We start from the raw sequence: 27,746 nt of genomic DNA, 5'->3' as shown, positions 1-27,746 counted from the left end.
AAAACCTACTTTCTGACATCAGGACGATTTCACCCCTCTGTAATCATTTAACTGATGATGATGAACTTTGATAGGCAAGTGCCCCATTCCTTCAAGGTCTGTACTCGACCTGGGCATACACTTTGATCAAGTGCTCTCCCTCAAAGACAGTTTTTGTTCCTTCTGCTACAAATCAGTCACATGCGCTTTCATCTCTCCCTGTTTTAATGATGGCAGCTTGTTCTGTCTGGGTATTCTTAATATATGCTGGCACAACACCAAATATTTAAAAACACAGCGGCCAGGCTCGTATTGGAACATGGTCTAGGATCCAGACCCTTGCCATTTGGCAAAACTACATTAGCTCCTCGTAACGAAGAGCCAATGTTTAAATGCCTCAATATTTTCTGTCCTTCCACTTATAGTGTGGATCCGCTCTTCCTGCTTTTGTGCTTTTATATACATTATTCTTACACACTTGCTGTGCAACCTCAGTCCATCATCTGAGCATTAAAAAGATATGGTGTTCCAGTTGTGATGGTCACTCCTTCGCCTACATGACCTCTTAAATGCAGAGACTTTTCTTCTCTTTCTGTGTTGTCGTTCTATCCTGCATCTTTTCCATAAGACTTGGAAACTGATTTAGAGTTCAGCAGAGGGGTTAGTCAAACACATGACTAATAGCCTGTCCTCCTTATTACAAGTGCTGTAGAATATGATACACTTGTATAAAGTAGGAGGGGTATCTGTCACGTTTGAGGTAGAGTAACCTGTCCGTCAAACTCTGAACCCTGCCCTTGGTTGTTAAAACACACATTTCTGTGTAAGGTTTCCGCTCAACCCTGGTGCTATTGTATCATATAGCACTAGGATTCCTTCTGTGGTTAATATATTGCTTTACAAATGCATGTTTCATGAAATTGGAAAGTGTAGTTTGACTATTATCTGCGCCTCCAGGGTAACTTAATGTAGGGAATGGAGAAGATTGGTGATATGTTCCATTGTCCTGTCTGCAGTGCATGTAGAATGGTGTCTAGAGTGGTAGCATAGATAGCTAAGATAAGATAATCTTTATTCCTCGATTAATATAAACCATTGCAATATGATACAAAGTCAGAACGTTTATTCGAGGCAAATAAAATAAAACCATAGGACCATATGAGTGAGTGACCGGGACAGTGACGTCTTCAGGTTCTAACAAAACAGAACTGTCCCTTGCAATGCTTGGCATGTTTTTTTTTTTTATTTAGTTTCACAGTGGCTGACTTTACAAAACTCATTTCGTGAAGGTGCCTCAAATACCTAAAACGTTTACTGGATCAAACCTGCCTGGGTCTAGATGATCTTAACATACAGAAAAAAGGAAGAGACACAGATCTATGTATCATGGCTAATGTCCCGGGTCAACCTCGGTCAGTTTCTTTTGAAATAGTTTAAAAAACTTTACCCCCCCGCCGCAAAATGGGATTGAGTCACCCTTGAGCCAGGTAATGACCGCTGGTCTGCAGGAGCGAATGCGGTTTGTTAAAAAGGCTGGTTTTAGCAGCTTTCTTTTTCCGGGGCCTAGAGCTGGGCAGATGCAAAAGGCGTGCAGCAGTGATTCCTGATGGTTACCACAAAGGCAGCAGTTCTGGTCGGGGTACTGCTCTTTCCAGAATGGGCGAGCATCTTTGGTGTCAAAAAGGCCCATGCAATACAGCAAAAATTGTTGTTTTATTCGGGTGGAAAGGTGTTCAGTTAGATAGCATTGAGAGGAGATGGGAGCGAATAAGACCCTGGGACTGCGCAGGCGTGCCATTTTTTTGGCTAGGGAAACTTTGTCGGTGAAGAGAGAAAGCGAGCCAACTGAGAGGTTGACAAATCTCTTAATTTCAGATTTTCCTACGGTGCTTTCCCAAACATCTTCCATGCCCAGGCTGTTGATTACTTGATTTAAGTAGCTTCCCCAGGAGCCTTTTCTATTACAGTTTTGTTGAGCCTGGACTTCTTGCCAGCAGTAATAAAGTATGGAGGTATTCTCTGCCAGCTGTAACCTCCATGATGCTTTGAGGAACGCTCCCTGACACTGAAAGGTCTGATTTGTTAGGCCCATCTCCAGCCTTACCTGAGCGGGAGAGAAATTTTTTGGTATGTTGAAAACAACCTTGTAGGTTCTAACTTGGCTACTGTTTAGTGATGGGATCTCCCGGCCCTGTAATACTTCTGTCCCAGAAGGTGCGACCAATTTAGGCAATTAAGCTTTCTCTTAAGCAGCTTGAAACTATAGGTTAATGAGTTGGCCTTTGCCTGGATTGACAGCAGATGGCGTTTCCATTTCAGGTGTGTTTCGAGATGGACTCCCAAATACTGGTAATATTGTACCACCTCCACCTTTTTGTCTCCTAGGAGCCAATTGAAAGATTTGTAATTCGTCCCAAGGAGCCTTATCAGTTTCGTTTTGGCCAGGTTAATTTCTAGACCTTGCTGGTCCATGAAGGTTTTTCAGTGCTGATACGCTCTGTTGCAGGCCTCGTGGAGTGTGACTCAAAAGTAGAATGTCATCGGCATATTGTAGGCATCTGATTTTCTCTGGGCCCAGGACTGGGGGATGACAGTTTACTTTTGCCATTATATCGGCGAGGTCTGCCAGATGTAAGTTAAAAAGGAGTGGGGCCAGGACGCAACCTTGCTTTGGGCCAGACTTTGTGGGAATTATTTTTGTGAGTCTTGTGCCGTCGCCGATTATAACCTGAACCCAGGTGTCAGTGTATATGTCTATAATGGCCCTTAGAAAGATGGGAGGAATGCCCCATTGAGCCAACTTGTACCAAGGTCTTTCCATGGGGACCCGGTCAAAGGCTGATTTAAGATCGATAAAGCATGCATAAAGGCTCAATTTCCTGTGGCTGGTCCTTTCCACAATGAGGGAAATGGCAATTAAGTTTGGTGATGTTCCCAGGCCTGCCCTAAAGCCTGTCTGAAATCTTGGGAGGAGCATGTTCTCATCAGCCCAGGCGTGCAGGTGCTGTAACAAGCAGGAGCCGTATAATTTGGCTTCCATGTCAATGAGTGCTATTAGCCTGTATTTCGTGGGCAGGGGTGGGTTTCCACTTTTGAGGATGGTGTGTATAATGCTGCCTCTCCGTGAGTCTGGAATGCGGCTGGCCAGAGCAGTGGTAGTGAAAAAAAGGGCAAGAAGTACTGTGCCCAATACTCTGGGTGGATTTTAAAGATTGCGTTTGGGAGCCCGTTCGGACCGGCAGCCCCCTCAGATTTCGCCTTCCTATTCAGGCTGGTTATTTGGTCTGATTTCCATACTGGGACTTGGGGATCCTTCTCTGCGGTGGTCGTTGCTTGCTGGCCTGCTATGTTGTTGTGGCTCAAGGGCGGTTGCTCCCCTTTCCGATTGAGTGGCATGATTCCTTTCCTACTTGTCGGGCCGTACAAGCTACGGATATGACTCTCCCACATGGCCGGGTTAATCCTATAACTGAGAAGACATTTTTTTCCCCAGGGCCAGGTCATTCATCGTGCCCCAGGAGGCTTTGCTGTTTTTCATTTTGCTCGCCCAATGTAGCTTGGACCAAGAATCTTCTAAAAAGTTTTTCTTTGTGGCCCAGCAGTCTGCATGATATTTCTTTTTCATGGACCTCAGGGAGGCCTTGTCGCCTTGCGCACCCCGCCTGGTGCCACTTTCCAATTTCTTGGCCTGCTGTGCAATATGTGTTTTCTGTAGGTGCAGAGCTTTATTAAACAAGGATTGACTGTCTGGAACCCTTTTTGAATCAAAGGACAGGTGCTGAGAAGGAGCTTTGCGAACAGTTGGAAAGTTTGAAAAAAGCCCACCACTGAGCTCGGCCCAGGTGTCAATCCAATTTGCTTTGGAAATGTGGTCCTTTAGGTTTTTGTCTGCTATGTTTGTTCTCTCCTCTAAGGACCCTGCCTTTTGATACACCTTATCCATCACAGCACAATCCCTGTTTGGTGCCATTTCAATCTCTTTAGGTTGTATATTGCTGGGGCTGAGAGTAGATCACTCGAGGTCTGTAGTTTCTCGGTTTTATAAGCCAGCTCCAATAATTGTGTAAAATGATCGCTCTCAGCTCTGCATTTTATTTGAAAGGAGCGCACCAGAAGTTTCGCAGAGTTATCAGGGCGAAGTTGATGGTTGAGCTTGTTTTTCTGCTTACAAAGGATACTGCTGCTCGAGAGTCCTTTTCGCTGTTGCCATTTAATAGTGTTAGACCCAAAAGATCCAGGTATTTCCTATGGGTGCTTGCCAATCGGTCCTTTTGAGGAGAGCAAGTTGATATTGAAGTCACTGCTAACGATAAATGTGGACTTGATGTGTTGCATTTGTAAGAGCTTGATTAATTCGCCCAATTTCTCCACTCCCCACCGAGCCTTTTTAAGATGAATGTACATGTTTATAAGAATTAGATCTAATTGACTATTTTGCGAACTACTAAGTGTGATTTTGGTTGCCTGAACCCAGTGTGACTCTGTGTCGATTGCGACTTTGTGGCCTATGAGGGCCGAGGAGATCATGGTTGTCATGCCTCCTTTTGCGTGACCATATTTGCTTGAACTCTTAGCTGGGATGTGAAAGGCGGTGTACCTCGACACCGTGGTCGGATCTAAACTCCAGATTTCCTAGAGTAGGATGATATCGTAATCCTGGAGAAAGGCGTGGGCTTCTGGATCTTGATATATTGACTTGATGCTGTGTGCATTCCATGAGCAGATGTTAATGTGTGAGCTGAGAGGGCCCCGGCCCCCTGGCTGTTGATCATGGTCAGGGATATTTTTGTGATCTGGAGGGGGGGGGAAGGGGCCCAAAGAATGTGGCCTAAACCTGATTCGCCACGTGCTTCACTACCATTAGGTTGTTTGTAGTCAATGCAAGAGTGCCGGCTCCTGTTGCCCCTTTTAATATTGATTTGTTGCGGAGCTTTGACGCCCGCAATGGTCACGGGTGTCGGGTTTAATCCACTTGTCGCAGTTCTATACACTATGAATTAAAAATGTCAGAAAAAGTAACTAATTGGTCTACTAAGGCTGCCAAAGACCATGAAGTGAGTGTGGCCTCTTGATCGGTCCTTTGTGGATGCGGTTTGAATTCTGACGGAGAGAAGATGTGCTGAGGTTATCTGAGATAGGTCACTTACTCCCCCTAGCAACTTTAGGATGTTTCCTCTATTGAGGATGTCGAAATTTCCCTCTGACTTGAAATATGGAATGAGGATTAGTTTTAACTCCTCTGAGTATGTAACGGGTGTTGGGGCCACCAGTTGGTGAACCCTGCTATAAAGCAATGGAAAGTTAATGGAGCACACTGTTGAGCGGTGCTGGGGCAACTGATGTGACTGCCGACTCAGGCCGGGTGGATTCCTCTCTTTCCCTCTTTGGTCCCCCAGCTTCTGTATAGAATAATCTGTTGTTACGGGCTGCTAAGCTGCTGCACCGCTAAATTCAGTGCTGATGAGAACGCACACTGCAGTTTGTTTGGTGTTGACTTGCTTTGTCTCAACACCTGGTTTACTGATTCTATCGGCCTCTTTGTCTTTGTTGATTGACCTCGGTGCTGGATGACTGGAAGAGGCACTTTGGGTTTCGCTGCTCTGACCCCCCTCGTCAGTGGGTGTGGATGGTTTTTGGGAGGTTGGTCCAAGATGGATCGATCCTTTATGGTGCGAGACTGATCATGGTCAGGTGGTAAGGATGATTCTGCACGAATGTTGCTGGAATTGGGCTGCTTCTGCTGCTTGAAAAGTTGCCAAATGCTTTGCTGCTTGTCCGATGTTTCTTTTTTCATGCCTTCCTTTGCTTTTTCTTTTCCCTTTTTGATTTTGGTGGTGTTACACACTGAGAGAGGCTGCGGGAGGCACTGTTGTTCTCTGAGTGATGACTCCTTCCTGTAGACAGGACTGAGGCCTGGGCTGTTGACTACCAGAGACTGTGCGCCCTGGGAGTTGTGAAGCTTTTGGCATTGAAGACTGTTCCATGGGAGTGTGATCTTAGCTTCTTGTGCCGGTGCTTCTATGACTCAGTCGTTCCCTTGTGTTAAGGGCCTGGGCCCTGACTTCCGTGAGGATTTCATTAAGGATGGGAGTGATGACCTGGGGCTTGTTCCCAGAGGGACTGCTATCGCATCCTGCTTGTTGGAGATAGTTGTACTTTTGGGCTCAAAGTATCAGATCATTGAGTGCTTGCAACTTAGAGTCAATGCCCACAATGTTTTTGGCCATGATGTTGAGTAGGTCAACTTGGATGTCTTGTTTGTCTGCCTTGTGCTTTATTGCCACTGCCATGATGACAAGTGTTGACAAGAGGGAGCCCCATGTGTTGGCAGGCATCTCCGAATGTTGCAGAGGATTTTGTCAGCCATCCAGGAACGGGCTTGAAGAGACTATACTGTTTATGGGCTTCACCTCTTGCTTTTTAGAAGTTTCTGGAGGATTGGTGGACGTATCATGCGCAATGCTAAATGCCTCCCCAAAAGAAACTCCGAGTAAATCCGTATCGGAGGGTTCTGTTCGGTGGAGCAAGGGGGCTAACGGAGACCCGGTGGATTGAGTCCTCCCTTATGCTCAAACGTGAGGATTTATCCTCACAGGTGCTGAAATCCAAGACTGAGGCATGTTCTAAGGAGGCAGCTCTGGTGGGTGCAGCCTTCAGGGTCCCTTCCATAAGGGGGAGAAGTGGATTGGAGTTATTGTTGTCTAGGGCCGGCCATTGTGGCTCTTGCGGGCTGAAGATTTGATTTGTGAGATGACATGAGGGTGAGCGGACCCTTTTTAATTCTTTATCAGGGGTCTTCCATGTGGTTGTTAATTCTGAAGGGTCAGTTGAGTCCAGAGAGGTTAAGGGCAAGTTAGTTAAAAAGTCAGTAATTTTGTAACCTGCTTTTTTTGCTTAGAGAGCTGGGGTGGCTTTGCAAGCGTTTGCCCTCTGTTCCACAAACTGAACTCCTTCATTTGGTGAGGAGACTGTAAGAGCTGACGATGAGTTCGCTGGGGAGCTCGGTCTGGTCCTTTTTTGTGGGCATTTCTTCCCCCTGTTGCCCCCCGTCCCGCCAACCCTGGGGTCTGCCGGATCGCATTTGCGCTGGCCTGCTGAGGGCGCTGGAGCTGAAAAGCCAGCTGCTGAACAGATTGACAAAAGTTCTCAAGCTCTTCGCTTGGGGAGGCGAGGCTACTGCTGGATCAGCTTTCAGGTGGAGGTGCCGACATTTTTTCGGAGCAGGCATATGAGCCCATGGACCACTGCCTACTCTGGAAAAATGAAACTGAAATGTATCATTTTTATTTTTGAAATGCATCCTGGTTTCTTTTAAGGAAAACGGGCTGTATTTTTTAAAAAAAATGCTTTATTTGAAAAACAGTCACAGACATGGTGGTATGCTGACCCCAGCAGGCCTCCATCTCTGAGTGTGGCCGTTCCCAAATGGGTCCTCAATGGCAACCTGCCTCATGAATATTAATGATGGTGTGGTGTGGTGCGGTATGGTATATGCGTATTTGCCCCTCTGTATGACAAAAGTTTGTCTCTGTCTGCAGCGATGCATCTGTTTGCTTGTGCTTTTGTGGAGGACAAGTTGTGTAAGTCTGCAAGATCTACAGGGAGTGTGTGCACATACATGGATTGCGTATGTCTGCAGGTGCCTGTTTGTATGTGAGAGACAGCAGGAAGTATGGTTGTATTTGTACACGTGGATGGTATGTGTTGTTGCAATCAAAGATGGATCCTCGGTAGGCAGGTAACATAGGTTTTATGATGATGTCTTTTACTCTTAGTTTCTTCAGTATCTACTTTCTCTTCATCTCTTTTCTCTTTGTGTCTTGTAGACTTTATCTTTCTCTCCCATCTCCTTTCACTCGTAGGTTAGTTTCCAATTGTCGCCATTGTTGCAATCAAAGATGGATCCGTGGTAGACCAGGTAACACAGGTTTTATGATGAAGTTTATTTGAAGAATAAAGTCTTAGTTATAGGTTACAGTTGCCATTTCAATGCTATATCAAAGTCATCCCACCAGGAGCATCATCCTGCTGCTCAGTCCACTCTCTCCAGTTGATCTCTCCAGGCATACATAAACATTCTGTAATATACAGCTAAATCAGGATGTAACACATTTCGCTCCTTAGAAAATAATAAAAATACATAATGGGTATCATTCAACACTCATCAAAGAAGTAAGTAAAGGGTTCTCAAAACCGTATAGCATCCTGCTCATAATTTAACAGCATCTTTCAATCCTCACTGCAGTAGACAAAGTAAAGGCATCTTTCACCCCAAAACTCAGGGCACCTTGTGGACATAGAAAATGGGCACTTTCGCACTACACTCATCCCCGAAACTCAGGGCATCTTGTGTTTATAGTAAAGGGTCGGGTTCACCCCCAAACTTTTCCACAAAAACAAAGCATCTTGTGTACTCTGGTATCAGTTCATATAAAGGTCTCTTTTAACCACGTAGCAATTCCTAAAAGGGTCTTTACCAACCATACTCATGCATAACAAGAGTAGGCAAAGGGTATCTTCAAACCCACATTCATCTTTGCACCACAGGATACTACATAAAATTAGTACCAAACCATACTGTATACTAATACAAAATGGGTAACTTACCACCCTTACTCACACATAACAAAAGTAGGCAAATGGTAATTTCAATCCTTGCTCATTCCAAACAGCAGGATACTACATAAAATTGAACTCAACAGGTGTCTTCAGCTCACGCTCATTCAAACAGTAGGCAAAATAATTTTTTCAACCCTCGCTCATCCTTGCAACAGGACACTACTTAAACTTAGAAACAACCCCAATCATATATAACAAAAGGTAGCAATTAATAAAAGCTCTCTTCCAACCACACACACTCTTAACTACAGTAGGCAGAGGATAGCTTCTAACCCTCGCTCATCCCAAACAACAAGATGCTACATAAAATGTAACTCCACAAAACCAGGAACTACTCACCCTTGTGACTCTTAATTCACAATTGCAACTAAAACTGTAGCATGCAATCTCATAAAACATTCCTAAAGTTCAGCATGGAATTAAAAACTCCAGCATAACCTCCACAACACAATATACACAAGCTGCAAATCCAGAATAGCAATGACAAAAGCACTTAGACAGCCAACTCAGCATGGCATTGACAAAACACTAAACCTAAATATCCAGCATAGCATCACAAACATCATGCGTAACTTTCCACATTGCATTGAAAATAAGACTTTGGCATAACATATTCAGAATAGCATCAGAACACTTAACAGCATATCTAAAGAACTCAACATTAGATTTTCTCCTTCACCCCGGTGAGCAACTTCTCACCTGAACACTTTGCAACTTGTCCAAAGATAGAGCATCACAGAGTAATGTTTTGTGTCTCGCTTTCAGTGTAGTCAAAAGACACCTTACTTGACTGTTCACAGTACCTAGGATGGCACCGAAATTCATTCTGAAACGTGATTGGTAACCTTCCACTGATGGTCCCTCACACTAGCCTGAGCAGCATGCTTCAGCATTCACTGGGCATGCAGCCAATCATGCGCTTCTCAATCAGCGTATCCAGTCACTAGGCTGCTATGATGAGCCAACAGTATTCCTCATGTCAGTGCACAGCATCCCACAATTCACCACTTTAAATACCCTGTAGTTGTTCCCATACTTAAGAATGTAACACCATACCAGTTTTTTTCCATATGCAATAACACTTCCTGGAGTTTACCAATGTGGAACTTCCAATAACATTCTAGTTCTTCAGTGACGTGGTCTGTCACTATTGCACAGAGCAGCACTCAGGGACTCTGTGAATGCCGCGCACGATCCTTGGAAACCATGTCAGCAGTGCACGGTAGGATAATGGCTACGCTTTTCTCAGCGCTCACGTCATACACCCACCAGCTTCGCAAAGTACTTCACACTCCACTGTCAGCAGATCACTGTCTTGCGCGGCTGTATGCTTGTGCCACCACCCAGCGTTTTAACATGAGAAGGGAGCCCAACACATGCCTTTAAAGTTACTCACGGTTGTGGCAGGCATGTAATGAAACACTATCACCGCCCTTCGAGTGACTTGCCTCCTACACTCACTGCCGGTACGATCTTTACTTGCTTCATGACAAAACAACATACCCTTGAAAAATACGCAGGTCAACACCCACTTGCCACCTGTTCCCTGCTCACCACTATGTACAGCTAAAGCAATGAAATGTCAGCTTCACCCTTGCAGGCTGTGCAGTGTAACAGACACTGGTAGGGCCTCCAGGGTGTTTCTCTTCACTTCAAGCTTCAATTTCTTTTACTCTTATTTTCTTCAGTATCTACTTTCTCTTCATCTCTTTTCTCTTTGTGCCTTGTAGACTTTATCTTTCTCTCCCATCTCCTTTCACTTGTCGATTAGTTTCCAATTGTCGCCATTGTTGCAATCAAAGATGGATCCGAGGTAAACCGGTAACGTAGGTTTTGTGATGAAGTTTATTTGAAAAATAAAGTCTTAGTTACAGGTTACAGTTGTCATTTCAATGCTACATCAAAGTCGTCCCACCAGGAGCATCGTTCTGCATCATGAAGTCCTCAGGTAGCTATACCTCTAGAGTGGGCTTCGAAGCCCCTGATGACTGAGGAAGGGTCGGACAGTCTTGAACGTGGCAAGAATGTGGTATTCTGGGATAGCTAGATGTCACTAGGTAAGAGGGGACCCCTTACCTTTTTCTTGGGAAAAATTTGGTGCCCCTGGCACCCTGACCCTCAGATCACACTGGAATTAAAGAGAGGACCGAACGAGGACGGTCCTGCGGCCCTTGAACCTGCACAGAGAGAGGCTACACTTTGGTTAGCAAAGTTTGGGCTGAGCCTATCGCTCCTGGCTTGGGGAAAAGCTGTTTTCCGACATCCAACAACAGCAGTGACTGCACGGATTACTCTGCTAATCTCCTGGAACCAGCTCCAGGGACACAAGAGCTGAAAGAGCCCAAACCGACAATTTGGTAGCCGCTGCAGGAGTTTTGCCGACACCAGTTGCTGGGCACCAAAAAGAACAAACCTGAGATAACCAAAACCCGCAGCCGTGTCTGCCGGACCGAGGGGTGCTATCAAAGTTTGGATTTGTCATATTCAAGGTATACCAGCCCCTACCAAAGGATTTCACCCCAACCGCGGTGCAGGCTGACCAGTAGCCCTGCATCAGCTGGCCTGCTTCTGCAACATAGAGGACTTTAAGGGACCCCAACCTCTGTGTCCAAGTTTGTCCCACTTCACCAGTGGACTGAGGAGCACCCACAAAGGCATCCTCGTCGACTACCCCTCAACTGGCACATCCTTTTAGCATGTTTTGCCCACATCCCTCAGCATCAGGACCACTCCGTTGAGAATCTGTGGCTGTTGTTCTGCAAAAATGGATCTTGCTTTAAAAACACTTTGGTGGCCAGGTAACTGTCCAAAGTAGCGTTAACGGCCCCCTAGACATCTGTCCTTTCCAGACTTGGTCGTCCAACTCACACCTGGAGTTGCCGAACTAAGAGCCTGATTACGATCTTGGAAGATGATATACTCCATCACAAACGCAACGCAACGGATATCCAGCCAGCCGTATTACAAGTTCCATAGGATATAATGGAACTTGTAATACAGCAGATGGGTTAACCATCACATTTGTGACAGAGTATCCCATCCGCCTAGATCGTAATCAGGCCCTGTTTCAAACTTTTAAAAAGTTTCCCAACATTTTGCTGGCCAGTGCTTGTTTGCAGTTGAAACAAAATGTATTTATTTCTTCTAAAATTCATATCTCCGGAACCCTGTGGTTGATTTTAATGATTAAGGTCTCTAAAAATTCATAAAATATAATCTATTTTTATAAATTTGTGTCTGGTTTCTTTTGTGTTCTGTGTTTTTCTTATTTCGTTGTTTGGTGCTATTAAATGCTTTACGCATTGTTCATTTGCTAAGCGTTACTGCTCACAACCACAACTACCCACGGTTAAGGTTAAGTACACATACCTGACAGCACCCAAGATGGTTTCTGAGAGTGTACTGTATGATAAGGCCTCCCAGCCTTATATAATGCACCCAAATCCTCACATTACTTTTTTATTGTAATTTCCCTTAGATTTAAACCTATATCACTGGTTTGCATCAAGTGCCTAGTTGTGTTTCCTGCACCTTAATCCTACACTTGAACAAAGTGATTCGAAGGAATGACTGTATTACACTCAGAGGCTGTTGGTTTTCCACTTTCTGTGCCACTCTGGACAGAGGCCAGGCTTATGCAAATCATCCTTGATTCAGCTACAGTAGGAACAGACCAACCTGAACTTCTGAGTCAGATCCCGTCCCTACGAGAATACACGTAGTCTCAGATGATCTTGCACATAAGAATGTCAAGAAGTTGGGTTTCTATTGGACTCCATAAACAATTGTAAGGCTATCTTGCATTCTTCTTCAGAACCAATAGTTTTTCAACCATTGCACAGGAACCATCCACTCTGACAGTAAGAACATTCAAAGTGCTTGTGAAATGACTTCCTCTTGTATTGACGTAATGCAGGGTGAGCAGGATAAAGTATGTTTTCCTTTTTCCTTTTGCCTTAAAAAAACCTGGTATTGTGAAGAAATGATACCTTTGTTAGGATACATCATCTTTTTGTTTACTGGGTTGAAGACCACCCCAGATTCCTTGCTTGTGTAGTAATTGCATGAGGAGTGGGCCTGTGTCATCTTGCAGCTTAACATTGTTTTATTAGAATCTTAAACATGTGACATCACTACTTAAGTTTGGTTGTCCAATGTAGAGCATCTTAAAAGGCATAAACATAATATATGTTATAATTAATTTTCTTCAATCCCTCCCCCATGCCCTCATATTCCCAAACATACCTACTTCTCCTATTATCTCCTGAACTCCCATTGATTTAAAACACAAAGCTTCTAATCTCATAAATAGGACAGTTCAAAAGTAGTAAAATTAATTATACATTGGCAATACATCTGTTGCCAACTTTATAGAAGCAACTAGTGCAAATCATCCATAACCCAATAGGTTTAAAATATATCTATTCAATTTTCTCTCTTCCTCCTTCCATGATTCCCTATTCAGAATCTCGTTCAGGGGTGTGGAATTCCTATAGCCCAATGCCCAGGACATATTGTTTGGGGTCAAGGACAACAAGTTTCATGTTTATTTTGTCGAGGGGACAAGTAGGCTCAGCCCCCTGCTACAACAACCCTTTGGGTGACAGTTTACAGGGAACGGAACTGTCTGTAGTTGAGGTAATATTTGTGTGCATATGTTAGTGCTGTTCAAACTTGTGTTTATTGTTCATTAATGCAAAGCCTTTATTATTAGGGTGGTGAGCGCTCTAATTAAACGATGTACAGTCACACTGCACTACTGACAGTGGTTCCAGTAAAAAAATAAGTGTACACACAAGTTTAGCAATATGGGGCTACTTATAATGCTCTGAGAATGCTCTCTGATTAGATGCAAATGTTTGCATAAGCGTGTGAGCAAGATTGATAATTCTTTGCTTTCAAAATAAAATATTCTGAAATAATATGAAAGTAGGAAAGAAAGGTTTTGCTAAATTACTGTGAAATGTTGGTTCTATTTCCTTGAAGCATCATTTAGTAAAATGTGTTGATGCACACCAGTATTTCCAAAACATATTCATAATGGAAAATAAGTGTAACCATTTTCAACAAGATTATGGGAAGCATGAAAACAAACAAGTACTGGCAAAGCCAACCGATCTGACATTGATCGTCAGTCTTTTGGTTTTGTCAATGTGTCTTGTTTTGACTTTGCTTTTGCAACACTTTATTGTTGTGGGAGCTGCCAGACTCTCACCATTGTAACAAACATTGGCAAAAAGCAAAAAAAGTTTTTGGGGCTCAAAAAACACATAGTGCACACTAGTTCCTGACTCTGAACAAAACTGCATTGTGTGCCAATGTGCTCTTTGTGGAAGAGCAGAATGCTGTCACTCACAATAAAGCCAGCCGATAGATTGATAGGGAAATAGAATTTCAATAAACACTAAATGTCTTGGTTAATGCAAGACCTAATTAGGGGCACAGTTCTTAAAAGAAAGACCCAAATCAAATCAAATCATTAACATTTATAAAGCGCGCTACTCACCCGTGCGGGTCTCAAGTCTCTAGGGGAAAAGGGGGGGGTTATCGCTGCTCGAACAGCCAGGTCTTTAGGAGTCTCCGGAAAGCGGAGTGGTCCTGGGTGGTCCTGAGGCTGGTGGGGAGGGAGTTCCAGGTCTTGGCCGCCAGGAAGGAGAAAGATCTCCCACCCGCCGTGGAGCGGCGGATGCGAGGGACAGCAGCGAGTGCTAGGCCAGAGGAGCGGAGGAGGCGGGTGGGGACGTAGAAGCTGAGGCGTCTGTTGAGGTATTCCGGTCCCTTGTCTTGGAGGGCTTTGTGTGCGTGGGTGAGAAGTCGGAAGGTGATCCTTTTGCTGACTGGGAGCCAATGCAGGTGTCTCAGGTGTGCGGAGATGTGGCTGCTGCGGGGTACGTCGAGGATGAGGCGGGCCCAGGCGTTTTGAATGCGTTGCAGGTGATTTTGGAGTTTGGCTGTGGTCCCGGCGTAGAGGGTGTTGCCGTAGTCCAGGCGGCTCGTGACGAGGGCGTGGGTCACGGTTTTTCTGGTGTCGGCGGGGATCCAGCGGAAGATCTTGCGGAGCATGCGGAGGGTGAGGAAGCAGGCGGAGGACACAGCGTTGACTTGCTTGGTCATGGTGAGAAGAGGGTCCAAGATGAAGCCGAGGTTGCGGGCGTGGTCTGTGGGGGTCGGTGCGGTGCCGAGGGCCGTGGGCCACCAGGAGTCGTCCCAGGCGGATGGGGTGTTGCCGAGGATGAGGACTTCCGTTTTTTCAGAGTTCAGCTTTAGGCGGCTGAGCCTCATCCAATCTGCGACGTCCTTCATACCCTCTTGTAGGTTGGTCTTGGCGCTGGCGGGGTCCTTGGTGAGGGAGAGTACAAGTTGGGTGTCGTCGGCGTAGGAGGTGATGATGATGTCGTGCTTGCGTACGATGTCGGCGAGGGGGCTCATGTAGACATTGAAGAGTGTCGGGCTGAGCGATGAGCCTTGAGGTACGCCGCAGATGATCTTGGTGGGTTCTGAGCGAAACGGAGGGAGGTAAACTCTTTGGGAGCGGTTAGCGAGGAAGGAGGCGATCCAGTCCAGGGCCTGGCCTTGGATCCCGGTGGAGCGTAGGCGGGTGATTAGGGTGCGGTGACAGACGGTGTCAAAGGCAGCCGAGAGGTCGAGGAGAATGAGGGCGACTGTTTCACCGTTGTCCATCAGGGTTCTGATGTCGTCTGTGACTGAGATGAGGGCGGTTTCCGTGCTGTGGTTGGTTCGGAATCCGGTTTGTGAAGGGTCGAGCAGGTTGTTGTCTTCCAGGAAGGTGGTCAGCTGTTTGTTGACGGTCTTTTCTATTACCTTGGCTGGGAAAGGTAGAAGAGAGATGGGGCGGAAGTTTTTCAGGTCGCTTGGGTCAGCCGTAGGTTTCTTTAGTAGGGCGTTGACTTCAGCGTGCTTCCAGCATTCGGGGAAGGTAGCAGAAGAAAAAGAAGAGTTGATGACGGTCTGGAGGTGCGGGGCGATGATGTCGTCGGCTTTGTTAAAGATGAAGTGCGGGCAGGGGTCCAAAGGGGCGCCGGAGTGGATAGAGTTCATGATGGATTTGGTTTCTTCCGTGTTGATGTGGGTCCAGTTGTTGAGGGTGATGTCCGGGGAAGCGGGTTCAGTGGTGTATGGTTGGGTCTGGTGTCCGAAGCTGTCGTGGAGGTCGCTGATCTTGCGATGGAAGAAAGTGGCGAGGGATTCGCACAAATCCTGTGAGGGCGTGACGGCGTTGGCGCTGGCGCTGGAGAACTCTTTGACGATGCTGAAGAGTTCTCTGCTGTTGTGGCTGTTTTTGTCCAGTCTATCGGTGAAAAAGTTCCTTTTGGCAGCGCGGATCAGGTGGTGGTGTTCGCGGGTAGCGTTCTTGAGGGCGGTCATGTTGTCAGCGGTGTGGTCCTTGCGCCAGGCTTTCTCAAGGGCGCGACAAGTTTTCTTTGATTCTTTGAGGGTGTCGGAGAACCAGAGAGGTTTTTTGGTGTTGGTCTGTCGATGCGTGCGTTTGAGGGGAGCAAGCTTGTCTGCGCAGTTGGAGATCCAGTTTGCGAGGTTGAGGGCTGCGTCGTTGGGGTCGGTGGTGAGGGTGGGTTGGTTGGCAGCGAGTGCGGAGAAGAGTTGCTCTTCAGGGATCTTGTTCCACTGTCGACGAGGGATGGGTTGAGTGCGGAGGTGGCGGGTCTCGCGTCGGAATGTGAAGTGGACGCAGCTGTGGTCGGTCCAGTGTAGGGCAGAGGCGTGGCTAAGGAAGACGTGTTTGCTGGCGGAGAAGATAGGGTCGAGCGTGTGTCCGGCGATGTGGGTGGCGGTGTTCACCAGTTGTTTGAGCCCGAGGTTGGCGAGGTTGTCGAGCAGGGTGGTGGTGTTGGGGTCGTTGTTTTGTTCCAGATGGAAGTTGAGGTCGCCTAGGAGGATGTAGTCCGGTGAGGCGAGGGTGTGCGGGGAGATGGAGTCGGCGATGGCGTCGCTGAAAGGGGCGCGTGGTCCGGGAGGACGGTAGACGAGGGATCCTCTGAGGGTGGTCCTCGGGTCGGTGCGAATCTGAAAATGCAGGTGTTCAGCGGCGAGAGGGGTGTCTTCGGTGGAGGTGGTGACGCTGATGGAGTCTTTGAAGACGATGGCGATACCTCCTCCTGCTTGGTTGGTGCGGTCTTTCCTGGAGATCTTGTAGCCTTCGGGGATGGCGGTGGCGATGTCTGGAGCAGAGGAGGCGTTCATCCAGGTCTCCGTGATGAAAGCGACGTCCGGTGCTGTGGAGTCCAGGAGGTCCCAGAGTTCAACGGCGTGTTTGTGGACGGAGCGAGCGTTGACTAGGATGCACTTGAGGTGGTTGATGGCGCGTGGGCTTGTGGTCGTGGTAGTTGCGTGGTGGAAGATGCGTTTGCAGGAGTTGCAGGCGAAGGGTCCATGGGTGCGTTTGGGGTGAGCTTGGAAGCAGGTGTTGGAGCGTCCTGGGATGAGGGCGTGGAGGGTGGTGGGGTCGTAGCAGATCAGCAGGGCTTGGGAGAGCTGGGGACCAGGGGTCGTGGCGCTGGGCGTCCCGGGGTGGGGGGTTTAAGGGTGGAGGGGGGTGAGTGTTAGGAGGTTTAGGAGATTAGGGAGAAAGATAGGAGTAGGGTTGTAAAGATAGGGGAGGGGGGGTTGTAGAGGTGGGTGAGGGTGAGAGGTAGAGTGAGAGGATAGGAAGATAGGTAATAGAGGGGGTGGCGGGAGGGGGGGAGAGATAGAGAAATAGATAGTGAAAATAGATAGAGAGATCGATAGATAGAGAAATAGATAGAGAGATAGGAAGATAGGAGGAGGTGGAGAGTGAGGGAGTTAGATAGTGGTATAGAGAGATAGGTAGATAGGAGGAGTGAGGGAGGTAGATAGTGAAAGGGTTAGATAGGGGAGATAGAGAGGGGGATGCGAGTGAGGGAGGGGGATGAGGCAGGAGGGCAGGCGCGGGGAGAAGAAGACGGAGGAGGCAGAAGAGCCGAAGGCAGAAGATAGAAGACCGGAAGAACAGAAGACCGGAAGAACAGAAGACCGGAAGAACAGAGGAACACAGAGGAACACAGAAGAAGATACAGAAAACGAAGAACAGAGGGCAGAAGACCACAGAAGAAGATGAGGAAGAAGAGAAGAAGAGAGAAGACGGGGAAAAGAAGAGTACAGAAGATTACAGACGAGGAGCGAGGAGGAAGAACAGAGAAGAAGAAAAGAAGAAGGAGCAGGAGAGAGGGTGAGTAGCGCGGGGCAGAGCGAGGGGCTGGGAGATGGGGGGTACTTACTGTGAGGTGGGTCTCAGGAACTCAGGAACTTGGAGGAGCTGCAGCGGCAGGGGGAGCGACCTACCCTTGGGTCAAGGGTCGCTACCACTGTCGCGCAGCGGCCGCCATATGAGGTAGGAGGGGGGGAGGGGTCAGCTGGGGGCGAATGGGAGCTGGGGGGCGGGGGCGTGCAGGAGGTCGCGGCGGGAAAGCGCGAGGGAGGGGGGGACAGGTAGAGTGAGAAGAGCTGGGGGAGGGCGGTTTAAGGGTGGAGGGGGGTGAGTGTTAGGAGGTTTAGGAGATTAGGGAGAAAGATAGGAGTAGGGTTGTGAAGATAGGGGAGGGGGCGTTGTAGAGGTGGGTGAGGGTGAGAGGTAGAGTGAGAGGATAGGAAGATAGGTAATAGAGGGGGTGGCGGGAGGGGGGGGAGAGATAGAGAAATAGATAGTGAAAATAGATAGATAGAGAAATCGATAGATAGAGAAATAGATAGAGAGATAGGAAGATAGGAGGAGGTGGAGAGTGAGGGAGTTAGATAGTGGGATAGAGAGATAGAGAGATAGGTAGATAGGAGGAGTGAGGGAGGTAGATAGTGAAAGGGTTAGATAGGGGAGATAGAGAGGGGGATGCGAGTGAGGGAGGGGGATGAGGCAGGAGCAGGAGGGCAGGCGCGGGGAGAAGAAGACGGAGGAGGCAGAAGAGCTGAAGGCAGAAGATAGAAGACAGAAGAACAGAAGACCGGAAGAACAGAAGACCGGAAGAACAGAAGAACACAGAGGAACACAGAAGAAGATACAGAAAACGAAGAACAGAGGGCAGAAGACCACAGAAGAAGATGAGGAAGAAGAGAAGAAGAGAGAAGACGGGGAAAAGAAGAGTACAGAAGAAGATTACAGACGAGCGAGGAGGAAGAACAGAGAAGAAGAAAAGAAGAAGGAGCAGGAGAGAGGGTGAGTAGCGCGGGGCAGAGCGAGGGGCTGGGAGGTGGGGGGTACTTACTGTGAGGTGGGTCTCAGGAACTCAGGAACCTGGAGGAGCTGGAGGAGCTGCAGCGGCAGGGGGAGCGACCTACCCTTGGGCCAAAAGTGCACCCATGGTATAGAGCTTTGAATTAGTGGCTTACATGAAACAAGAATTTACAGAAGTAGACTATGAAATTGTACTCCAAGAAAATATTTGCGAACTGTATTTTAGCACGAGCAAATATGCATGTGTATATGCAAACATCTAGTGAGCGTTTACAAGTGCACTTCCCCTCTAACCACTTTTTTCCCAACCTTGGAAGAACTTTTAATTTTGTTCTTGTCAAGGGATTTCCAACCTTTCTCATTATTGGAAAATATTAGAGAAGATTTGATGAAAATCCCTAAAACATGCAAGTTAGTAGGTTTGCACAGACTAAAAGGCATTCCAGCCCTGGAACAATTGCTTACTGCTTCCTCCAGCCCAAGTATGCAGATCTGGGGAAAGGTGGCAAAAAAAGGAAATTAGTATAATAGGGCTTGAAATTGCTAGTTTTCAAGCCCTACTATAGTATTAGCCCTGGCATAATCAGAGATGCTATTACCAAAGCTCTTATATAATGATTGCTGCCATAACTTGTCGCTGCACTGCATGGCACCAAAGGGATAAGTAGATGTTTTTACAGGACAAGTAGATTTAAGAAGCAACCCATCCCATGGAAAAGTAGATATTTAATTAAATTCCACCCACATGCTCATTAGTAGTACAGCTCATATACTGTCCACGTCTTTGCTTTTGTTAGAACCCCTTTCAGAGGGTCCTGGGCATGCAGGGGCTTCTGAGCCCAACCGTGGTGGCTGAGGCCTCTTACTCCTGATGTCCCTGGGCCCGGCCTACTAAGGATCCTGAGCAAATGGGCCAAGTACCCCTTGGCCGTCAGTGATAGCTGTGCACAAGCAATCAAGGGCTCCCTCTGGGGGAGGGAGGAAGCGTACTTATAGGTAAGTGAACAAGACTAATAACTTAAAGATAAACAGTACAAACAATAAATCAATACTTTTATTTCAAAAGAAATAGAAATATTTTATTTCTAACTCTGCAAATGCAGAGAAATAGCAATATAAATAAGCAATAGCACAGTCCCCTTTAGGGCAGGGCTATAGTATCTGTCAGGTAAATCCCTGTCCTACCCTTTTTCTTGTAACATTGTTATGGTTCTTTCCCAATCTCTGGTCGCCTCATCTAGGGAATACTCACTAATAGGGCGTACTCGAGTTCTCCCTCAACTCTTCAGGAATTGGTCAGAAGTGTCTATAGTGTTGCAGGCACTTTTAGCAGCGAGTCCTCCGGGGCTGAACAGGCCCAGTTCTTGTCTTCCCCCTCCCTCAACATGGGAGCATTCATCGCTGCAGTGGGTGTCCTCAGTGCGGACACTTGCGAGTTCTGATCCTTCTCGGAGAAGTCGGGTTTGCCTGCGGCCCATGCGGTAGCACCCGGCGGCACAGGTTCTCCATCTTGAGCGTTGCTGCTGGCTTCTCCAGTTATCGGAGCACCTCTCAGGCCCAGAAGACGTGGTAAGTCGGCATTCCCCAACTGGAGCTCTGCAAAGGTGCATCACTTGCTGAGTCCTCTGCAGTCTTCAGGGGTCAGTCAGGGGCAGTTCTCTTGCTGCTCAGGCTCCACCTGCCAGACGCAGCCTCAATCTTTTTCTTGGCTGACTGCCCAAACGTCTTGGTAACATAGGTATTGGCAGTGCCTCCTGGCATACAGGGTTTCCAAGGTACTTGGAATGTCAGGTGCAGACTCCTTTGGTGTAAACGCCTCCACCGCAGTGGTTTTGAGTTCCAGTGCCCTTTCAGCAGCAACTTTATCGGTAGCCACTCCTGGCATAAGAGTTCACCGTGACCCGCACAGAGCTTAACACATGGCTGTCCTTTCCTGGCATACGGAGGTTGCTGAACAGACACTCCTGCACAGGGCTACGGCCCGATCGGTGCACAGCCGAAACAAAATGTACATTTCTCCTTTCCTTCTTAATCAATCAGTCAGGGAATTTGTAAAGCGCACTACTCATCCATGAGAGTGTCAAGGCGCTGAAGACGGAGGGGGTGGGGTTAGTGGGGAGCTGCTACTGCTCGAACAGCCAAGTCTTGAGAAGTCCCTGAAGGTAAGGAGGTCCTTGGTCTGCCACAGTTGGGTGGGCTAACTTGTGTTCTCCATGACCGAGAGTACAGAGCTTGGCTTCTACAGACTCATCTATTACATTATTATATTCTGTAATAATACTGCCTGGGCTGTCAAGGAGCTGAACATATTCAAGGTATTGTTTGTTGTATTCCAGACCTTGGCTCCATTACTGTTCCAGAGAGAATTGAATTCCCAAACTAAGTGCAATGTAGCACTGTTAAAGTCAGCAGATGCCCAAGATTTTCCCCTGGGACATCATCCCATAATACTTAGGTTTATTTTTTTGGGGAGGGGCAGTGCCATCTTTTATAAGATAATAGCTTCACTGTGCCTCGTAGAAATGTGGCCTCTGTTACCAATAGTTCAAGCCAGTCATCTTCCTCATAATTAACTTGGATCCATGTTGTTCTCCACTCTTTTAATTGTTCAGTAACCAGACTCAAAAATATTGAATCTGCAATACCCCTATATAACCCTGACACCACCCTCTTATAAAGCACACAGTTACATAAGGATTTAAGGATTTTGGAATCAGGTAGTTTGATTAATTGGGTGTCTAGTAAATTGCAGTAGAAATTAGTAAGGTGTTGGTAGGGCGAGTCCCCTCAAAGAAGTACTTTAAAGTGAAATAAGGAAAACAATATCCTGAGAATGTCATTAAGGTACAGTTCTATCACTTGTTAAAGCATAGATCAAACCCAATGCTAGGGCCTAATGTTGTATTGAGATTTTTATGAAACTGTAATGTCACACTGGTAGCGCCTGATTTCTTAATTTATGTAAAAAACAATATATAGTAATAATAATAAATGCCAGGACCCTCCTCAGAAGGCCACTGCAGCTTCCAACACCCATTGCCCCTGCCAGATCTGCCAATGACAATACTAGCACAACTACTAACCATTATACTCCTACAAGTGTGACAATTCAGACTATTCAAGGTCACCTAAAGCTATACAATGGTTTGGGTGGCAAGTATTAGTCATTTTAATGTCTTTTAAATTATTAAACAGCTGTTATTGTACTCATTACAAAATTAAATAGCACCACCATGTGGCGGACTGTCATACGGGCCGGTGTTGACAATTAAGTGCCGGTACCAAGCACCGGCAACCACCGGCATTGCCCACGGGTCTTCCCAAGACGGCAAAATAAGGGGTAGCCCTTTACTAACCACTTTTATAGTGGGATCTAGAGGTGAAGTCTTTGCTTGCTCTACCCTAGCCCTCTGCTAGTCTTTTCCCTCCATACCCAATCTCTCCTGAGTTTCTGTCTCTGTAGTCGAGAGGTGGGTTTCCTGTATCAGGGCAATGTCTGGGTGTGTGGTATGGAAGTATGAGAGTACTTCCTTTTAGTAAAATGAATCATCTGTCAACATTAAATAATACTATTGTTAAGTTGTGAGTTTTGTGTCTCATCCAATCAAGAGCTATGTTTCCTAAGGATGTGTCTGAGCGTAGTTTGTGAGACATCTAAGGAAAGTCTGCTTACTTCTGCTTGCTATATGGTGTTGCGTATGGGAAATAAGATGTTGGTGTAGCAAATTAGTTCTGCCCATTTTTACTGTGAGTGAATCTCAAAACCTGATTCTCATTAACAATAGTTTTGCCGAGCATGGTTACCACCAGTGTCTGAATTTTAAGAGAAGGCTGCTGCTGCGCAGCTAACGAAAGCGGCTCTGGGCTGATTACGCATGAATATGTGAGCTTACGTATGTGAGCCTGTTTGCGGGCTGCACGTATGAGCCTACCTTTGTGCACTGGACTGTTCCCATGGGGAACAGGGTCAAGACCGATTTGCATATGGCTGGGTCCAAACTGGGGTTTACGTGGTGAGCAAAACAACAATGGATTAAACCCATTTGGGCGGGTGTTTGAAAGGTTTTACTGGTGTCTGCGCACAGGTAGCCTTTCGCATTAGGGTCTATGCAAGGATACTGACCTGGGGTAAGACATATAATTTGAGTGGCCATTCACAGTGTAGGTCCGTAGTTCTTTCTGAGGATCTGTGATGTTACACATTATAGGTAGAAACGTAATGGACAGTTTTACTTCTTCGACCTACATAGTCAGTTCTTGAGAAAGGGGTGGGAAGTATCTACATGTGATAATTAGCTTGTCACACTGCACCTGGCATGGGACGGCCTTGGCCTACTAGAACAATGAAGAGAGCCCAGGACTCTGGAGCCAACACAGGAGGGGCTCACATTTGAAGTTTTGGTGAAAAGGGAACAGGCAGCAGTGTGAGGGGTGGAGCTAAAGTTCTCAAGGGAGCTTTCAGCAGAGAGAACTTGAAGTTGTCATCTTAGATTGCCCCAGAAGGCTGTGGAGGACAGCTGGGCCATGGGCTGAGCAATGCTGTTTCATTCTAGAATTGTTCACTGGTGCCTGGCTCCTGAAACTTTACACATCCACTTAAAAATCCTTGCACAAGGGGGAGAAAATTGAGAAAGCACTTGCCTTGAGAACGACCACAGTGAAAGGATGCTCAGACGAAAGGAGAAGCTACTCGTTGCCCTGCTAAGATGGACTAGGGACTTTGATTTCAGCCAGCCTCTAAGTCTGAGATAGGTTTCTTCAGTATCAGTGGCTCTGCTCCCTTATGCCCTCTGAAGACCTCTTGCCCTTCAGAATACAAGGAGGTTCTGTGGCCTAGGGAATGTGGTGAGGGGGTGTTCTGCTGGCTAGTTGCAGAGGGGTGGCACCAACTCTCAACTCCCTCCCTCACGCCATGAGGCCTGATTAGAATGCTCCTGGCTGATAGGGCTGGCTACTTGGGGCAATCCAAGACGAAGGGAGTCAGCCCAACATGGGCAGAGATAGTAGTCTTCAAATATTTGCCCCTTAAAACAGAGCAAATGGATGCAGAACATTCTGCTTTATTTTAAAGCATTACCCCTTGGGTAGGCCAGGGGTTGGGGGGAGCACTATGTGGATTTGATTTATAAACTATCCCTGTATTTGAGGGGCCATGCTTGTCTCTTTCCCTACTCAGTTATTGCCCTTGGGCTCCCTGCCTCCAAGGGGGCTGACACAGTATTGACTAGGGGTTTGGGCCTCATCCTTGGGACCCTGATGGGAGAGAGAGATGTCACCCCCCCCCCCCCTCCCTATACTGGTGTCTTTGGGGAACAGGGCATATACTGCAATGTCCACACCCTGCCCACATGGGAGATTGAAGGTGCTGGTTGCAATGCCAGCAACCAGCGTTGCTGGTACGGGAAGCCGGTCTGTGCAGCCAAGAATAGGCTACACTTGCTGCCCGCAGCTTTCTACAGCACCTGGGTGCTTAGTGTGCTGGGCCTCATGAAAGGTATTTCCACCCAGCTGATGAACATAATTTAATGCATAGTATTTAGGTAGGTAGGTAGGTAGGTAAGTAGGTAGGTAGGTAGGTAGGTAGGTAGGTGTGTGTAAAAAAAAAAAGAACTGACTGGACAATGATTTATGGAGTGTTGTTCCATGTCAGCTAATTGGTATTACTAGCCTTGAATTAGGAATTGTGATTTCTTCCCTAATATGAGAGTCGGGTGCTACAATAGAGTGTACTTAGTTCCCAGGAAAAAAGACAATTGCAGAATTTTTACTTGCGAAGGGCTTGCAACCTTCACAATTAATAACCCAATCTCTAACTGTTAGTATTTCAACTAGTGAGAGAAGCCAATGGTATGAATTCTTGTCTGAAGACATCCTCAAGGTGGGTAACACAAATTTGATTTAAAAGTATCATCTCTTGGGAATCGTTTTCATTTTTTATTTTATTTTTTTCCTTTATAAACATTTTCAAAAACATTTTACAACTATTCTGTATTCTGTCAACAGACGACACTGTATACAAACAACTGAATCTATAACCATGATGCAAAACAAATGCCTTAGGTAAATAAGTTTCTGATTGATTCGTGGAACACTGCTTACATAAGATACCTCTGATGTATAAAATACAGACCTAAAATAAAGTTTTACTGTGGAATGCTGTTGTAAAACACAGTGGATGAATAACTTGCAAATTGCCAAAAATTGGATGTGTGGAGCATGGCTAACCTGCATTACAAAACACTGCATTACCACCCCTTATATAAACTTTAAAAAAACAGTCACAAAAAGTATAGTACTTTTAGAGAAAACTGATTTACATATTACAGTCATTATGTCGAATGTCCTTGTGTGACATATAATTATTATGTGCGGCAATGCTTAGATAAAGTATAGCGAATGTATTAGGGAAAGTTGCAGTGTATATTCATAGATTTTGTAGCTCTCTAAATTGCTGCTAAATTAAATGTACTTTTTACTGTATGATAAAATAAACTCTGAAGCAAAGAACTGAAAGAGCATAACAGTCTATTGTTCTTCTCTCCTGATTTCGCTTTCTTCTGTTTTCCCACTCTTCTGTTGTCCCATTTTTTTTCCTTCTGTGTTCTTTCATTTTTCTTCCATCCACCCCCTCAATACAGACACCCACTCTGATTGTATATGGTGAGCGAGACACCAACCTGGGAACTCAGTCACTGGAGAACCTTCGCCAGATCCCGAAGCACACCATTGCTATGCTTGTTGATGCGAAGCATGCCTGCTACCTGGACCAGCCTCGCCTCTTCCACCAAGCCCTGATTGGTTTCCTCAATAGCCTCAAGTGACCTTTGACTTAAGGCTACCCACCTAGAAAATGTGTGGGTAACAAGTGGGGAGATGGACTAAAGGCTTTGGTTTAAGCCCTGGATGCCCCCAGAGCTTGAAATGTCTCACCCTATAACCAACTGGCTGTGGTTAGACCAGGACATAACAATCTTGAGAGGCAGGCATCACTTTTTATTTATTAATAGCTAGGAAGTTGGTGTTCGCTGGATTGCTTGCTCTCTCGCAGGGGGCTTGGGCGAGCTTAGGTCTGATACTTGGAAAGTGAGGTAAATGACTTTCCAAATAGGGAGTGAGGTTGATTCAACATCATAGACAAGATCTGAAGCGAATGGAAAGGTGCTAATTCCTTCTGTTCTTCTGTCACCCCTCTTCAGCCTGCACCACTGACAATCAGTTGCAGATAGTCGCAAATGCATTGGAGCCACTGATCTCAATCCTTAATGTCCTATCCAATGTGTGAATATCTTTGCAGTCTCCGTGAGTGCCGTATGCGTGGCTATCAAACGTAATATCATTTGAAATCTGACCGGCATGCATAATGGATAGGTTGAGCAAAGAAAACCAGAGTCTATAGGAACAAGCAAATCTAATACAATATTAGTTCTGACTTGCATGCATAATAAAAAGGTCGGAAACAGACATCTTCACAATGCTTGATTTTCTTTCCATATTCCCCTTGCCTCTTTGCTTTGTATCCCTTTCTAGGCTCCATGTCCTGTACGGGCTCCAGAGAGCTTAGTTGGAGAAGTCCATTGACACGTATCTCTGGTTCTACCCATTCCAGGACTTTTTTTTAAAGGAAGGTGGGCTTAGTGGTCATAATGGGTAATAAATAAAGTATTCTAACCTCTTTTTCGTTGTTTCTCTAATGATGCTACCAGTCTTGGGATTTCTAACAGCACAATGCAAAACGTCACTTTTTATTATTTACCACCTTTGGTTATGCACCCAGTCCTGTTTGTAGCTAGAGTTTACAAACCAATAATTCATGTTGCAAGGCTTTGCAAAAGAGCAGCCTGACCCCGCAGTGCATGAGGAGAATAACAATCAACCTAACCTTTTAACTTGTTTTCCGAGAAATAACTGATCCGGAAAGGTGTTGATACATTCATGTAGATATGGTGTCTACACAGAGCCTGAAAGTAGCCTTTCCTTGAGTACCATGAGCCCTGATACTGTTGAACGTTGCACATGCATAATTTGGTCCCTTCTGTAATGGGGCATCTGTTTATTGGTTGAATAAAACAATCAAGGCATGGATTTCATAATTAACCCTAAGGGACTTTGATAGTAAACGGGCAATTTTACGGCAAGGGCTTAGCTCTGGTTTTTATTGTAATATTTGCTGTAATAATTAGACTAAACTGATGTTTAAGTGCTAGAGAAATTTTGATTTGTTCTTAATGCTGAAGTGGAAGACATGTTACAAGGGGGCACTTTGGAGTTGGTACGTTACCAGGGTTGTGGGTTCACCCTAGCAGTAGGTGAAATGTTGAATTTTGTGCACAGTGCTTTGGGATGCAGTGTTTAATACAGTCACAGTTTGTTACATTTTCTTCATTTGTTCCTGTAATAAATGCTGTAACTAAACGTATGATTTTTCTTGTGTTGGTCATTGTTGTGAAATTTGCCCTTATCTGACGTCTCCCCAATCTTTTGTTTTTTTGGAACTGGATTTACTTGAACAGCAGAATATTGAAAGAATACAAATGCATTTCTCTGATGTTAACTTTCATACGTCACATGCTATAATCATTTCCCAGTATCAGGGTAAGAATCCCCAGAACAAATCAGACAGCAGCTCAATAGGCCAACCACAAAATACCAGAATGCTTGGGATTTTCTACTGCATGTTAAATAACAAGGAGTCCTCCTGGACCACTTTTCGATTTTCAGTAATTTAATTAACATTTGAAAGTATCAAAGGGTAACCAAAGGGTGCTTGGAGCACGACCACAACCCGAAGTCCTGCTCCGAGTGTCGGGCCATGCGTCCAAAGGCTTTGAGGGAGCGTTCCCTGAAGCTGATGGCGGCCCGATGCTCAAATTTGCGCAAGTCTCGGTCGAGATGAAGGTCTCTGGTTCGTTCGTAGAGTCCCCCTTGT

General features: G+C 46.1%; 1 protein-coding gene across 1 annotated transcript in view; it reads left to right on the top strand.

The window, feature by feature from the left end:
* Positions 1–27,236, top strand: part of ABHD14A (abhydrolase domain containing 14A) — a 74,051-nt gene extending 46,815 nt beyond the window's left edge. The window contains exon 5 of the mRNA XM_069206742.1: positions 25,459–27,236. Coding sequence (XP_069062843.1) covers positions 25,459–25,641 — 183 coding nt within the window. The 3' untranslated portion in view covers positions 25,642–27,236. The remainder of the gene's footprint in view (positions 1–25,458) is intronic.
* The last annotated feature ends 510 nt before the right edge of the window (positions 27,237–27,746 follow it).

This window comes from Pleurodeles waltl, chromosome 9, assembly GCF_031143425.1.
Source record: "Pleurodeles waltl isolate 20211129_DDA chromosome 9, aPleWal1.hap1.20221129, whole genome shotgun sequence".
Lineage (NCBI taxonomy): Eukaryota > Metazoa > Chordata > Amphibia > Caudata > Salamandridae > Pleurodeles > Pleurodeles waltl.
Note: the sequence above shows the minus strand (reverse complement) of the source record. Positions and strands in the feature narration are given on the sequence as shown.